Below are 17,222 nucleotides of genomic sequence, written 5' to 3'. Positions count from 1 at the left end.
AAATACATTTATATCTAATGCATCTCTGTAGTTATGCATTTATATTGGATATATTTATCCCGTATGGTGATTAAATCAAACACTACGCCTACTCATTTCCTCTATGTGGTAGTGTATACCCAAAGTGAAGGTAAGGGATTCAGCTCCTAACTTTACCTGATTTTACTATTGGTCACTTCCCTTTTGTTCTTGGCTAAGGAAGCCAGGGTAAATAAGTAAGATTGAAGGTGCTGTGCTTGTAGTAGCATTTGGAATGACAGATTAAATGTTGAAGTTTTCAGGAAGAGTGACCCTTTCTTAAACATTAGTAGTATGTGCAAAGCTGGATGATGTGACGCAGGAAATCACGAATTATATGCCACATATTTTTAAGAAATGTTTCAAGGTTTTAGTAGAATTATGGGCTACTGCCAGTCACTACTTTCGTATTCATGAACAGGAGTAATTATCGCTGACAAAAGAACTTGCAGACCGTAATGGGATTGTGTCATACTCTTTACTATATTTATTAACAACTAACAACAGTGACCTGTGAAAAGTCTTGCAAAATTTACTTGAAGACATTGCCAAGTGTATCCCACATACCCCATAGATGCCTCCATACTGATTGTAGGATTATTTTCATGTATGTGATGACTCTCACGCCTCTTAACATAAAATCAATGTTTTTGTCAACATGGGGCCACCAATAATTAACCCTTGGAGCACTTTTGAGGGTGTAAGATCTCCTGGTTCATTCTGCAACCTCTCTTGCAGTGATAGGTAAGTTCAAGCATCAGTGCAAAAGAATAGTAGGATCACGTTACGTTCCTCCCACCCGCGCTTCTTCAACTGGTAGTCTAGACAAAGCCTCTGCATTTCCCGTCTTAGCTGTATGTAGGTCTACATTCAATAGTGTAGTTAAAAGCAGCTAAAGTAATGCCCACCTTTTGAAGTCTTACTGCTACTAATGTCGATACATTCACTCTGAGACATAAAGGTGCCAGAAGTGGTCTGCTTCTTCACATTACATGCATTTTTAATGCTTTATTGTCCATCTGGGAATAATAGTACATTCTCTCTCTCTCTCTCTCTCTCTCTCTCTCTCTCTCTCTCTCTCTCTCTCTCTCTCTCTCTCTCTCTCTCTCTCTCTCTCTCTCTTCATGCATTCTTCATCCCTATCACAGAGCCTCTCCCCATTTTAGTCTCCACGTTTCTCACATTTACGTCGATTATCAACACGAGCCACGTCTGACGGTAGCGATAACTACACCACAGTCTAAAAGCGACCCAGTAAAACACACAGCATGTGTAGGAAGGTTAGATGACATAAAAAAGCACAAAGAAATATTTCATTTCTTAATGAACTACTAGCATACAAAAGTTTCAACTTTGATAAAAAAAAAAAAAGAAAAATTGTCTTGATTAGGGGACTTCATTTGTGTCTCCAAGCCAGAACTGCCATTTCTTCGTCAATCTCCTCAATTCCCAGGCTTCGTTGGATGTTGCCACCGCATTGCATCACCCAGCTCCAAATTTACTTGCTATTAGTTCGTGGCACAGCATGGATATCTTGTTCTCGCTTTCACAGGCCCAGAGGCTTCAACATATAGCCAACACTTTTGTGAATAATTGTTACATCTGTCAAAGAATTCATGTGTTTGGGTTGGGTCGTGTTTCTTTATCTGTCTGACAATTAGTGAAGAGCAGTTTGCAAGTGTTTAATGAATAGGTTCTGGTGAAACTGGTGAAAAGGTTAATGGAGGAGTCAACTGTAGTTGGGTTTCAGATACCTTCTGATTCATTGCTGTTTAAAGGCAGGAAAGGAGTGCCTGCCAGCTCTCTTTCAGCTTTCAAAGAGAGCTGTCTTCCCTTCTCAGCAACTTTGCTTCAGTCATTGATGTCCTTTACATAATGGTGTCTTATCTTTAGATTCAAGGCGTCTTGCATACAGAAATGGTCATCTTTAGACCCAACAGAAAACATGAGTTTAATTCAGAAATGGGTAAAATCACAAGTACATGCTTCAGAACCTCCCCATCCTCAAATTTTGATATTATCTATAGGCATTAGTAATCGTCATGAACCAATTTCACAGATCATTGGCTAATACCAGAGATTTGTCAGGGCCTGCATTTGGTAGTGTTTAGTACCAGCCATGGGAATATAAGGCCATATGATGCATGAGACAGGGAAGACTTGAAGCAACTTTTGGTTGAAGAATAAGAAAGGCAGAGAATCCAAATGTACAAGATGTACTCTCAGTAGAATTTGGTCGATACCATGAGAAGAAAAAGAAGAAACACCTCCACAAGTAGCTAGCAGACTGTAAAGAACCTCTGTTGATCATTCTGAGATATGGGCACAGTTGGTGATCAGCACAAGAGGTCTCCCAGTGTCGTCAGGATCTCTGTAAGGATCTGTGAAACATATAGTAAAGCTCAGTATCAAAGAAACAAAAGATTTAGCTTCATCTGATGCAATAGGAGGCAAAGGACGAGGGACTCAATAACTCCTAGTGCCCTGAACTTGGGTCTAAAAATGACATTGCTAATGAAAGTATACATACTGTAAACTGGCAACGAAACGTGAGTATGCTCTTTGCAACGAAATTAAGAGTTTCAGTCAATGTCATCTTGCTAAACAAAGGTTTACAAAAGCACGAGTCACAAAAGAGAAACTGTTCACCACTCATGGCAAATAAGATGAAAGTTGTGGTGACAGCTTCGCAAGAGATTTAAAACCAAAAGTTACTGAGAAAGAATATTAAGATTTGTTCTGCGTGATATGGAAATGATGTTGCACGAGTCCCATTGACAAGTAAGCTAGGCACTGCAGAGTAGGTCAGCATCCCATCGGGAGGAATATTTCATGCGATATTTAATACTCTTGTACATTTTGTTGAAATGATTAACCCTGAGATGTGTTTTTGGTTACATTAGCCAAAGAAGCTAATGATTTATGCCAAGACTCTAGACTCTGCTCGCATCATATTCATGAGGGTGAATTATTGTATTGATGATGGATGAGTTCATTTTAGCTATTCCACAAGACTTGTTATAAAGATGGAGATCATTATTCTTCACTTATGGAAAACTTGGAGTGATGACCGTAATAATGCTTGGGAAAGGAGCAGGAAAGGCTGTCTTTCTGTCTCTCTGGCAATAAGGAAATGATTGCAAGTTAAAATTCGTGTAAACTTCATCAGTGTCTTGTTTTAGTAAATTGAAATTCCTGTGAGATTAAACATATTTGATGACTTGGAATTTGACGTTCATTTCAGAGAGGGCCCTTGCGTCCTGGTGTAGTCATGTGGTACATATATTGTACTGGACAAACTGGGCACTTTATGGTATTTTACAGTCCTCTATTCAGAGTAATTTTTAAAAGTTCCTTGTAAAGGTATGCAAGTCATTTAGTAATGTAAAAGTATTTCTCGTATGAGTACATTTTTTAAAAATAGTAAATGATTAAGAGTCAATCATTTGCATTTGTAGGGTTCACTTAAATGTATACTTTTTTGTTTCTAAATTTGCTACTCATATTTGCATTCAAGGAAAAGGGTGAATTGTTGGTGGACATCTCTTCGGAATTTTTATTTTCAAGTTATGACCCAAAAATCAAATGTAACAGATTATCAAAAGATGGCTTCAGCTGTCAGTTGGTCTAAAGTGATGGTATTTAATCAGTTACATTTTCATCATATTTTTTGCAATTCATTGTGACTTGTTAATAAAAACTGGAAATTGTATGAATTGTTGAAATCCAGTGTAAAGAAATATTCCATGCCTTTCAACCAGAGGATAGTACTCGAGTACTATCAAGAAACTTCTTTGCCTTTCAGATTATAATGATTGTGATAGTTATTGTTGCAATGCACTTCATATAAAAGATGATACAAGTAGCCACATTCAGAATTTTGATGTGCACAACTAAAGTAAATTTCAGAAAATTTGTAATTTGCAGCATGAAGGTGCTCAATGACATAACGCTTTTCACGTAGCATTGGTCCAATTTTGACCTCAGTCAAAAGTTAGGCTGCTTCACGTGAGCATCCTCCAGTATATAATACATTGCTAAGAAGTATGTACAGTACAGTGTGTTCCTCCTCTTAAGGATATTTGGTTCATTATGTTGTATCATTCTGAAGTTGTCTATTTTAATATGCTCTGAACCACGTAGATAATAGCTTTAGTGCCTTCGTAGATTAGATATTGTATAGGTACATAGTAACGATAGATCTAGTTCAATAATTGCACTTCACGTAAGCTATTCATGTTACGTATATTGACATTTTCATAAGCTGGATGGGTATATTAGTGATGTGCACAGGTAAATGGTAAAATGTTGTAACTTATCAATGGCATATACATTTTTCTTAATGTTGAAGCATGACTGTCATTCTCAAATAAAAGAAAATAATGAGCATGGGGGACTTAGGTCAGCACTCACCCCCACAAGCAATACCCTCATGCATGCTACCACAATTGCACGTTGCAGCTCTGGATCGAGACACTTACAAGCATGTGCGCAAGAGCATCATCGACATGGTTTTGGCAACAGACATGACCAAGCACTTCGAGCACCTGAGCAAGTTTGTCAACATGTCTGCAAGCAGCAAAGTGTCCATCAAGGATGAAGAGACGACGTCACTTGACGTGAGCTTCTGTTTACACTTTATGTTGTCTCTTAGTTAGAGTAGCATTAGTCTGGGATTTCTTGTTTGCTTTCTGTAGTAATAATAGATTGTAGATTTGCTAAAGACATTCAAGATATGCATACTGGGATCATATGAGATAATAGAAATATGTAAGGTGAATTCATTATTTTATAAGATACTGACCATTGTTTTACACATACATCATTTGCTATAAATTGCTTGGCCCAACTTATTACCTCACATGAGGAGGTTAAGGTTTTGGTTTGGTTTGGTTTTGTATAACTTGTTCGGTTTGTCTACCGGTTACAAGATCATACACACAATTATGTGTGGATTTTTACGAAAGGTTTACCCAAAACCAGGCGTTGTGACTGGCCGTGAGTGCTTAAATCCTGGGAGAAGTAGAAATGCAAGTTTTGGAGGGGTAGGGTCCTTCTGGAGCGCACTCTGTCTTTTCTCTCGCACCTGATGATATTCAAGTCCGAGATTCACACAGATGTCAAGAACAGCCAAGGGACATGTTGTAGGTTGAACCGGCAGAAGTTAGTAATCTAATGAATGCTCTGGTTTCATCACCTCTTAGCCAGTTCTTCTGGTTGCACTACCCTTAGGATACAGTGGGCAAAGGTACAACTTAACCCATCTTCAGTGACAAATGATGACTGTGTCCAGCTGAAGCTTTGTTCCCAAGTCTTTCTGCTGTTCTTATGGACAGCTGTTGGGTTCCTCAGTCAGTCTTTCAGCAGCAGGTTTGTCAGTAACTTGTTAGCTTTTTACAAATTTTTCATAATCAGTAGAACTTTGTTTAGCTGTTTAGGGAATCAGAGTTTTATTTTTTGCAATAATCCACCTCATTTAGTAGTGTCTATCTTTGTTGTTTCCTGGTATTTTGTATGTATGCTTTTATAGTGTACTCTTAAGATAATTTTACACCGAAAGTTATTGTCATACGTCATTACATTTTACATTATGTTTCTGTCTAGCTATATATTTTGTTAAATGCTGTTTGAGCAGTATTCCTATAATTCTGATGTTATGTAGTCCAGTCCACATATTTGTAAACATAGATCAAAGTATATTCCACATGCAGTATTCATAGATGTAGGTCTTAGTATGTGCCCCATTTTTACAAATGTATGTCTACTTGTATTCCACATACATGCATAGGCAGGTCTTAGTGGATTCCAAATGATGTAGTTCTCAGTATTCTGGAAGACCATTGGAGTTAAAGATATTACCCTTCCTGATGCTTGTGCCTGTTCCCGCCATAATTTTGATATAGTAGTTTATATTGAAAAGGCATTCGTGTGAATTGTGATGTTGCCTAGATTTTGGTGAATTGCATTTCATGGAATATGTTTTTGACCACTTTTAAGAATGAGGTCCAATTTCCATTCTTTGTATATTTACAAAATGGTAACTTCTTTGATTTTTTTAGATTTATCATATGAATATTCCAACAAATCTTAGTATATACAAGTTCTGTTCACAAAGGGAAGGTCATTTTGGTTAATGATTATCTGTAAGGAAATACAAGTATGCAGGTTTGTTTTACGCAGAATAGCCATTTAAGGAGTGAAGAGTGAGCTCATGAATATATGACACCAAAATTATCATTATCATCACCATCACCTCAAATGTGAGTGTTAGACAGAGAAAAAAGATTGGAAAATCAGAAAGTGTTTGCGTGAAACACTTCTCAACCAGAGTCCAGGCTTCTGCAGTAGTGTTTGACTGCATCCCCAAAACTAGGCCAGTCCAATGTAAAAAAAAAAAAAAAATAACAAAAAAGAAAACAAGTCTGTGTTCAAGGACAGACACTGAATGAGAAAAATTTATTTGCAGACCAATTGGAAACAAAGCTCTCATCGTTCACCATCACCACAGAATTGACATGGAATGTTGGAATGACAAAGATGTTGCAGCCTAATGTAAATTGATATTTATTGTTACAAATTAGTGGATTCAAACAATAAAAGGAACTTTGAGGCAAGGATTATGTAACTGTTGTGAAGAAGTTTTCCAAGTTGGTCACTTAACCCTGGAAATCCTTTCTACATTACTATATGTATCCTTGATTTCATTACTGACAAGAAGATATTTCTCCATATGCTCTCAGAAGAGCATTTGTAAAAGAACAAGTTTCATTATCTCTTCAAAAAAAGTCAGAATGCCCAAATGTTTCACTCACAATTTTAAAAAGCATTCTTTTCCCTGGACTATATCCCTCGGTTAAAGTGAGACAGCTTATAGTCTTTCAGTTCCTGATAGTGCCCAGCTCTATTAGGGTTTTAATCCCAATGCAAAGGGCTGGAGGCATCATTGTATTGGACAAAGAACGTCTCTAAAAGTTTTGAGGCTGACTGACCAGCTGTAACAAAGTGCAGTTCATCCTAAGATCTAACTTACCTTTTGAACCAAATCACATTAGTACTTTTTTTAAACTATCTTTATGAATGCAATGACAAGTTTGGGTAGAAGTCAAATCAAAGAAATCTAACAACAGCTTGAGACAAAACATGAAAAAAGAGACTTGTCAAAAATAGATGTAAAGTTTAAGAACCAAAGGATATGTGAAACTAGCAAAGATGCATGGTAAAAAAAATACGTACGTGGTGAACATAGTTACTGCTAGGTGTTTCCTTGTACATAGATCTCAGCTGGAGCTACTTACCTGCCTAACATATCATATCTCAGTAATTCCTCTCCAATGGGATCTACTCTCATGGCTAACTAGGTCTTTTATGTATTGATTACTATCTGCCAAGAGAAATTGTTTTCAAGGAGTCTGCTCAAGTGCAGAAATTGATGATGGCAGCTTTTCTCTTTTGAATGGAAAACATTTAGGATTTCATCCTGACTTGATAAACTAAAGCTTCTTTTTCTCTGCTAAATTAAAGATTAAACATATTTTTTTTAGTTATTCCTTGGCCTGTAATAGCTATAGCTATTTTATATTGCTCAAACCTCAGTGAACCCCATGGTGTTTAAACTTTCAACAGTACAGCATTTGAATTTTGTGTGTTATTTTATTTTTGATACTCATTTACTTATAGAATGCTTCAAGAAAATTATATATCACTTCAGGGATCAAGAGACTCACCAGATTTGATGTCCTTTGGAACACCTGAGAATTTGGTCATAATAAAAAGGATGTTGATCAAGTGTGCTGACGTCAGCAACCCGGTTAGACCTCTTCCTCTCTCAATCGACTGGGCACACAGAATTGCCAATGAGTACTTTTCACAGGTAAAGTTGTGTGTTACTTAACATTCATTCTGCTGTGATGTAAATAGGATCTTCTCAACTTTTGTTCACGAAGTGTCTGCAGCCTGACTTTAAATATTTCAGAGTGTTTGCGACGAGTTGTGTTAGCATTATTATCAAGTACAGGCAGTCCCCGGCTTACGACGGGGGTTCCATTCTTGAGATGCATCGTAAGCCGAAAATCGTCGTAAGCCAGAAAATCGTCAAAAATCCTAAGAAAACCTTACTTTTAATGCTTCGGGTGTATTAAGAACTATGTAAACTGCATTTTTATTGAATTTTTCATAAAAAACTTCAAATATTGATTTATTTCTTCTGCCCGATTGGCGTCATAAGTGTCGTAACCCTGGAACATGCGTCGTAAACCTGGAAATAATTTCTGATGAATATTTGAAAAGCGTTGTAACCTCGAAATGTCGTGAGCCAAACCCATTGTAAGCCGGGGACTGCCTAACATACTGACTGATGAAATGTTCATTTCACATTGAGAAATTAAAGCCACGAAGCTTTAGATTATATACCCCACACTGTTTCTAGTTTAGTGCCACTTTGCATCAGTGCATTTTAGGTCGGGTTCAAGGCCGCATGGTCTAAGGATTCTTTGATATTCCTCTGGCAGAAGAGCTAATGATAATTATAGATGTTATGAAAATCAACTATTCAGAAACTCAAAATCTTACTGGGGCTGCAAATTAATGTGAAAGTATGATCAAGAATTTTGTCTACCAGATGTCCTCTTGCAATTTAATGCTGCTTACATTTTGACTTTTGTTGTTTCATATTTTTCAGTCTGCTGCAGTCTGATAACAATTAAGGACTGACTGCCTATTAAATATCATTAGATTTAAAGTGATATAAGTGAAATATAATGAAAATTTCATTAATATTAAGCTCTGTCACAACTATTTACTCAGTATATAACAATAAAGTTTTCCTTAAATCGTGACTGTTATGCTGACCACAAACGGTGGTATGTATTATGTATTTTGTACTCTTCTGCATATGTGCTCAGGATACTAATTTAACTGTATTCTTCCCCAACAGACGGAAGAGGAAAAACGACGCAGTTTACCGATTGTGATGCCTCAGTTTGACCGTACTACGTGCTCAATTCCAAAGTCACAAATTGGGTTCATTGATTTCTTTGTTAATGACATGTTTGATGCATGGGATGGTAAGATGTTCTTTTCATTGTTTATATTACGTTTAGTAAAGTAACTATGTATAGTTCTGCAGGTAGTAGCTTTAAACTGAATTAAATTTGGTAGGATGAAAGTGTATGCTAGGACAGAACTTTTGGTTTTGTGTTTTGAAGGGAAGAGTTTTAGTGCTTACTAAAGCAGAAAGTACTTGTAATTCCAGGACAGAGAGGAATGCCACTCAAGTGGAAAATAGTCTACTCCTCAGACATATGTCTGAATTCCATCTTTGGGGTAGCAGGAATGACCCAACTTTTAGGGAAGGATTTAAAAAAAAAAAAAATAACCTGCAATATAGGTGTTCTAAGTTTTTGTGTTCATACAAGGATGAGGTCATAATTTTAGTAGAACTGGTAGCTTCATAGGTGCAAAGTCATTTTAAATGAAAAAAGTCGTTAATATTAAGCCAGAATACAAGTATGTAAGTAGACTGTACTGAGTTGATCATGCTGACAACTAACCTGAAGGTGTAAGCTTACTTTTAATGTAGAATATTGGTAAAACACCATTTGCATTGACCTCAAAGTAGTATGACAAGACATTTCGTACAGTCATTGCTCTTGAGGACTAATAAGTGGAAATAAATGCAAAAAGTAGCACTCTGAATCTTGAAACCATCAAGATAATGTAATGTACAGTACTTGAATTTGTTCACTACCAACTGTCTTAAAGACTTTTCTCTTAGAATTTCATTAGATGACTATTCATGTTTATTTTCATCCATTCTTGAAGCTACAAGGGATATTCTCTCTCTCTCTCTCTCTCTCTCTCTCTCTCTCTCTCTCTCTCTCTCTCTATTTTCGATTCTGGCATTGGAGTGATGGTATTTGGAATGTTCCTAATTCATATTCCCATCTTTCTAACTCCTGTTTTAATTTTTTATTGGTTTTCATCCGAGTCTGTATTGCAATAGACGGAACACAAATAATTGCTGTCATACATAACAGCTAAAAGTGTTATAACTTGAAGCACTGAACACTCACACTGATGGCATGACTTAGGAGGAACATGGTATGCATCCTAATATACTCTGCCTTCCTCTGGACCTCAGGATTTTATCACTTTTAAGAATCATTCAAGCATGAAATGATGAGTTCAGATGACTGCTTTAGTCGAAAATCCAGTACGCAACAGAATACAGGCAGTCCCCGGGTTACGACGGGGGTTCCGTTCTTGAGACGCTTCGTGAGCCGAAAATCGTCGTAAGCCAGAACATCATAAAAAATCCTAAGAAACCCTTACTTTTAATGCTTTGGGTGCATTGAAAACTATGTAAACTACATTCTTATTGCATTTTTCATCAAAAAAACCTTCAAATATTGGTTATTTTGCATTTTTGGTGTCATATTTCATCTGCCAGATGAGCGTTGTAGGCGTCGTACCCCAGGAACATGCGCCGTAACCCTGGAAATAATGTCTGATGAATATAATTGAGAAGTGCCTTAACCTCGGAACGTCGTAACCCGAACCCGTCGTAACCCAGGGACTGCCTGTACTATCATCCTGTCGCAGGGCAACTACATACAAGGTTTCTAATATTACTAAGTAGTCCACAAATACATTGGCTCTCTCTTTTCCACTGCCATCTGAAGTTTCAACCAGTGCCCCATCTGGTCTTTTTCTTCTTTTCTATCCTTCCCACTGGTCTTTGTCCTGCAGTTTCTTCAGTATCGAATTTGTGTGTCCCAGACTCCACGTGATTGACAAGCACTGGGAACATTGGTTTTGTTGTTGCTCTGTTTCGATGGTCCTTGAGTATTTCACTTCTTACATAATACAGGCAGTCCCCGGGTTACGACGGGGGTTCCGTTCTTGAGACATGTAACCCGAAAATCGTCGTAAGCCGGAACATCATCAAAAATCCTAAGAAAACCTTACTTTTAATGCTTTGGGTGCATTCAAAACTATTTAAACTGCATTCTTATTGCATTTTTCATCAAAATAAACTTCAAATATTGATTATTTTCCATTTTTGGTGTCATATTTCTTCTGCCAGATCAGCGTTGTAGGCGTTGTAACCCTGGAAATAATTTCTGATGAATATAATTAAAAAGTGCCTTAACCTCGGAACATCATAAGCTGAACCTGTCGTAACCCGGGGATTGCCTACATGAAAGTTCAACAGGTCCAGATATCTAAGCATTTCACTTCTAGCTTCTAAGTTGGTGGCCTGATTTGATTCCTGTTGTAGAGACCTTCCTCGAAATGTAAACGATATAGAACAGGTGTTCTGAAATGCACCTCTGAAAAGAAATGGCACAGCACCTTTTAACCTCATTCCTCACTTTTTATGCTGTAAAGGGAAAATGTGTTTTTGACACCAGATGACCAGAAGGCCCGATCTCCTTTAAAGTTATGAATTCTCATTGGCGTTGTAAATATCTATTTAAATGGCATACAATCAGTTTAGAAGTAAGACACCTGTTCAGTATATGTGTGCAGTATGTTTGGAACTAATATGATAATCAGTACGCGTATCTCAATCTACCAGAAACTGAACAGGATCATGTATTGGTTGTTTCTAAATGATTTTAAGTTTTGTTGACATTTATAACTTTAGGAATATATGTTTGTCCTTAGGCAAAGTTATTGTTCTGTATTTGTAATATAAATGCAGTTTCTTCTACTGTAAGTTCCTTACCTGAGACTGGTACAAAAACATCAATCTAGTGACCCAGTTTTACAAACAATCTCAACTGAACATAAGGGTGTGGACTTTTTCTCTATAGAACTGATAAAAGCTAGGGAACATTTGTACAGTACATTTGTTTCAAAAGAAACTTCCCTAGTTTCAGTGTCTTCCCCAGTAATTTAAATTCAGGACTGCATACAACATCAGTTGAATCACTCCTTAGGCTTCATGCTGCATTTTCCTTTTTTCCTTTAGTTCATTGCAAATTGTTCTTGTGATGGATATCAGTCCTCAGTTAATTCAGAAGCTTAATATGGATTATTAAACAATTCTAAATAGAGCAGTGGTCCAAAGCCATTTCAAGAGACACCAGAAAAATTTGAGTTCAGTGTAAGTGAACGTCCAAAAATCTTGACTTTATAGCATCCACTTGCTGTAGCTGGTTCACTTAGCTAAGGTAGATTCTTGGATGAGCTGTATGCTTACGAGACGTTTGTATGGCAGCCGCTGATTGGCTGGTACCAGGAGATAGGCAGCTCCCAGCCAATCAGCGCCCGCCAAACAAACGTCTCATTGGCATAGGGCTCACCCAAGAATCTACCTCAAGTGAACCAGCTATAGTTAGTGCATTCTTTGCAGACAGAAAAAACACCTCCAGGGTTTCAGATTTGCCTAAGCATTGTCTAATCCAGTCTCACTCCTTAACCTCATGCGCGCAGGAGTTGCCGGATCTCGCAGATTCCTTGCTTACAATCTTTGATTGTTTTTAACTGGTTACCAGCTAGCGCTTGGAAAATATCCCATTTTTAAGACTTCAGGTTTGTTAGCTATGAAGAATGCAAATGGATGAAAAAATTTGTCATGTTAAAACAAAACCAAGATTGAATATTGAACTTACTACAGGGACAATACTTCCCCTATTTGTAGGTTGATTTCAGTAGGTTAAAAAAAAAACTTTTTGGTACGTTGTAAGGCTGAATTCAGCTTCCATGACTTGATTCCATTGGACAGAAATAACATTTGTTTACTTTTTTTGCTGCGATATTGTGGCAGCTTATGCAGTTTTAAGTTTTAACCCAGTTTTTTTTTTATATCACGTCTGCATTCATTTTGCAGCTTTAGCTGATGTTCCGGAGCTGATGGAGCACTTGAGGATCAACTATCAATACTGGAAAGAACAAGAAGAGGCTTCCAAAAGTAATCTCCCTCAGACTCAGACTCTAAGTACAGCTACAGAAGAAGAAGAAGAATTAGAAGAAGAGGAAGAGGAGGAGGAGGAGGAGGAGGAGAATGAGAAAGAAAAAGAGAAAAGTGTAGAAGAAGCAAAAATACCTAATGAACAAGATGGAAACGTAAGGACAAAGCTAATAGGTAAAGAGGTTACCGCAAGCTAGTGATGAATAAACTTAGCTCAAATCGTCGATATAAAGATATAGATTTGTTTGAAAATAAAAGGTAATAAAGACTATCTGTAAATAGTAAAACAAAACAAAATATGTTGGAATCTGAATGTTGCCAAAGTACGAATCCTGATTTGGATGACTAACATTGATAATGTTTGTAGCAACGCTAGAATGATATTTTGTGATGAAAATTTCACTCGCCTCGAAGTTCGTCAGCTAAGGTAACTGTCCTTCTCTCCCTTATTTTAGGGGGAATCGTTCAGAAGTAATTTATTGATATTATGGTGTAATCCAAAGGTAGTTATCTTTTTGTTCTGTACGTACCGTAGGTTTCGTAGTTTATGCGATGAATGGCCTGCTATAACAGGATTCCCCTACAAAAATATTTGTCACAAAAAAGGACTCTGATGTGTGACTTTACTTTCTTCCATATAGCATATTTTGAACTACACACGTACGCTTAACGAGCAAATCTGTATATATATATATATATGTATGTTAGATACATAGTGGGCTTTGCCCTTCGTTCTGTGTCTAATTTGTCATTGTTGAATACTGCCTTGTATGTTTTATTATTTGTTGTTATAACTTCCCGCTCCTCACAAATCATCACTGGCCAAATTGAAATTGTACAAAATTCTGTAAATATTTATATGATTTAGTCAGGGAAACATTTTGTATAGTTTTGAACACATACAACTTCTTCATTTTATCTGCACAAATCCTTTGTAAAAATCTTTGCACTGTGATGGTACTCTGGATTCAAAATGGCATTCTCAGCTTCCAAGCCGCAGCCATTTTCTTTTACGTTACACGAAATTATCCTTCCCTAATATCTCTGACTGAAGCTGATGCTGTAGGATTGCAAAGATCCGAAGGCATGATGCATTGACGGCATTAGTAGTACTTCAAGTGAACAGAGTGTGTTGTAGCTGAATGAATACTATGTAGTGGGTATGTAAGGCAACTTCTTCTTTTCAGGTTCTAAGAAGCCAATTATTAGTTAAAGTTAGGCGATGGGAGTCGGGTGCACCAGACTTCTTCTGTTACACTAATGTGGTCGTAAGCATCTTGTTGCTCTTCGGGAAAAAGGCACCAGTCATGGTTATGTGTACTTGTACTTGAGAACTTTGGATTAGCAAATGCCATAGTTGTTGAGATATTTCTTTTTGTGGGCTGTTGATCAAGAGTTGTCAGTAAATCTGACCTAAATCAATTGAAAAATGAGATCATTTAAGGAGTGGAGAGAATCTTATTTGGAATGACAGAGGCCATGTTTAGATGACATCATCTTAACTTGGTAAACTGCTCTTGAAATACCAGAAGTTTCTTTTGAAAAAATGAAATACAGATGATAAATGTTTAATATATCCCAGCAATTTATAAGAGAAGATTTTCAGTTATTGCAACTGAAAGTTTCATTCATTTCTTTTTCTTATCTGTGAAATCAGTGAACCAAACCTCAGGCAACAAAGTTTTACTGAATAGATTACCAAGTCATTTTTTGTAAAGGGAATTGATAACCATTTTAAAAATCATCTGTGTTTGCGAAGGCTGAATGTAGTGTGACATTGCTTTTGAATTATAGTCTTTATGAATGGAAAGCGCTGTAACGCATGACAGATGATTGGCAATCATTAAATCTCACATAAAGAGAAATGACTTTTTTTAAGTATTCATAACTAGCTGAAAGACTTGCTGGTTTCATGAGATTAATCTTAAAAGTGAACCTTGTTGCTGGGTGCAGAGTGCAATTTGTAGATGTAAAATGCCATATGACAATTACATAATATAGTGGTGCAAACATATGTGATAGGAAGGTAACAACAGTAAAACTATTATTAAATCTGTTTACTTTTTATATCGTAAGGAAAGTGCTTTCTTAGCCTTGCCTTATGGGCAGTTATTTCTGGTGAGTAAATTTTGCTTGGTCCTTTTCCCCGTGTTTTTCATGATTTGGCAATGACTTCAGCCTGTTGATTGGTCATCAAGCATGAGTTTATGAAGACTGTATGTGCTAGATATACTCGCACAGTACCATTATACGTATTTGCTTAATGGTGCCAAAGCCTCTTAACGTTGAGTTTTGCCAAGAATTTAGACAATCTCCTTGTACAGAATGAAATTTAAGGAAGTTACTTGTTATGCTTTGGACTGAAAATATATAATAGTTTCATTTTGTATCAAAACGTGTTATGTAGGTCACTTGGTAGGAAATTAATTAAGCAGGTCTTTTGGACCGTGACAGGAATTCCCAAAGCCTGAACTTTGTGCATTTGGGCAGTAATTACAGTGGTCCCTTCTTCCTCCTCTTCTCTCACTCTCTCAGTGAAGGGAGTTGAATTCATCTTGGTAATTTTGTAATTATGACATAATGGTTATTTTAAGTATCTGATAAATCAGGTAAGGTGTGTGACGAAATGTCTAAGAATAATTTTTCAAGTGGTCCCTACACAATGTGGTCAGTGAGTCTCTGATACTTGTAATGTAACGACTGTCTCTCCAGTTAGTGGGAGTTTCTGGGCGTTCTTTTCACAATCTTTCAATGGATTTGATATTCTTAGTATTAGACGCTAAATCTTTTTATGAGTTTAACATTGCTAGTGGCAGAAAGAAAGATAGCTCTTGGTCATTTTCATACAGGAACACATCTTTCTGAAGATAAATTGCGGACTAAAGAATGTGTGTGTGTATATTGTATATGTACATGAAAGTTGCATTTGTGTAATGTTCTCTGCTACTTTTAGCCGATAAATCAACTTATTTTTTTTTTTTTGTCGGACTGTGAGCGATTTTCATAGATTGTCTTGAGGTTTTGATCAAGTGCTGTAACATATGATTCCCTGTCGTGTTTCTGTACAGAGCCCAAATAAGAGACCATTTCTATAGCACAGAACTATCTATGAGATTTCTAACTGTATTTTCTTGAAGCTATATATTTTGTAACTTAGTAACATACTTGTACAGTGAATGAAACTTTCATACATGGCAGTCTAGACCAATATTATCCATTAATTTGCAAATGAGATTTACCACCGATTAGTATTTTTACATACAGGTTATTTTTAAGATCAGTTGAAACTTTTAACTTTTATGTGATAAGTTTTATATACATATAGACAGTGCAGTATAAAATTAATGTATTATATATCATATATATATATACATATACATATATATATATATATATATATATATATATATATATATATATATATATATATATATATATATATATATATATATATATATATATATATATATATATATATATATATATATATATTATACAGGCAGTCCCCGGTTTACGAAGGGAGTCCTGTTCCGATCCTGCGTCATAAGCTGAAAATTGTCATAACCGGAAAAATCGTTGAAAATTGTAAGAAAAGCTTACTTTTAATCTTTGGGTGTCTTGTAAACAATGCAAACTGCCTTTTTATTGAATTTTCATTAAAAAATCCTCCAATTTTTTTACTATTCTGCCCGTTTAGATCCTTATTTCTTCTGTTGGATGTGTTGCAACCCCAGAATATGTATTGTAACCCAGGAAATAATTTTTGACAAATATATTTGAAGAGCGGTTTAAGCTCGGAATGTCATAAGCCGAGCCCATGTTAACCAGGGACTGTGAGTGTATATATATATATATATTATATATATATATATATATATATATATATATATATATATATATATATATATATATATATAGTATATATATATATGTATACACACAAACAGTCCCTGGTTATCAGCGATCCGATTTTATGGCGATCATTTAGCGACGAAAATCACAGATTTTTGGTGCCGAACTGCGCCTATTTCCGGTCATTGGCTTCCAGAATATAGTATTGGCACTAATGCATACATAACAGAAAAGCCATTAACCAGTTATTGGTGCATAAATCAGGTTAACTCGGAGCCGATAAGTGCCAAAAACCGCCGATAAGTTGGGACTGCCAGTATAAATATATATTATATATATATATATATATATATATATATATATATATATATATATATATATATATATATATATATATATATATATATATATATATATATATATATATATATGCCTC

General features: G+C 36.1%; 1 protein-coding gene across 6 annotated transcripts in view; it reads left to right on the top strand.

The window, feature by feature from the left end:
- The window catches only part of LOC135199344 (high affinity cAMP-specific and IBMX-insensitive 3',5'-cyclic phosphodiesterase 8B-like), a 187,675-nt gene extending 170,890 nt beyond the window's left edge, over positions 1 to 16,785 (top strand). For all 6 annotated transcript variants that reach the window (XM_064227291.1, XM_064227289.1, XM_064227290.1 and 3 more), the window contains 4 exons: positions 4,480 to 4,637; positions 7,727 to 7,888; positions 8,951 to 9,080; positions 12,854 to 16,785. In XM_064227291.1, coding sequence (XP_064083361.1) covers positions 4,480 to 4,637; positions 7,727 to 7,888; positions 8,951 to 9,080; positions 12,854 to 13,131 — 728 coding nt within the window. In that variant the 3' untranslated portion in view covers positions 13,132 to 16,785. The remainder of the gene's footprint in view (positions 1 to 4,479; positions 4,638 to 7,726; positions 7,889 to 8,950; positions 9,081 to 12,853) is intronic.
- Positions 16,786 to 17,222: the final 437 nt, after the last annotated feature.

This window comes from Macrobrachium nipponense, chromosome 25 (genome assembly GCF_015104395.2).
Source record: "Macrobrachium nipponense isolate FS-2020 chromosome 25, ASM1510439v2, whole genome shotgun sequence".
NCBI lineage: Eukaryota > Metazoa > Arthropoda > Malacostraca > Decapoda > Palaemonidae > Macrobrachium > Macrobrachium nipponense.
The sequence above is the reverse complement of the archived record's forward strand: the minus strand, read 5'-3'. Positions and strand labels throughout refer to the sequence as shown.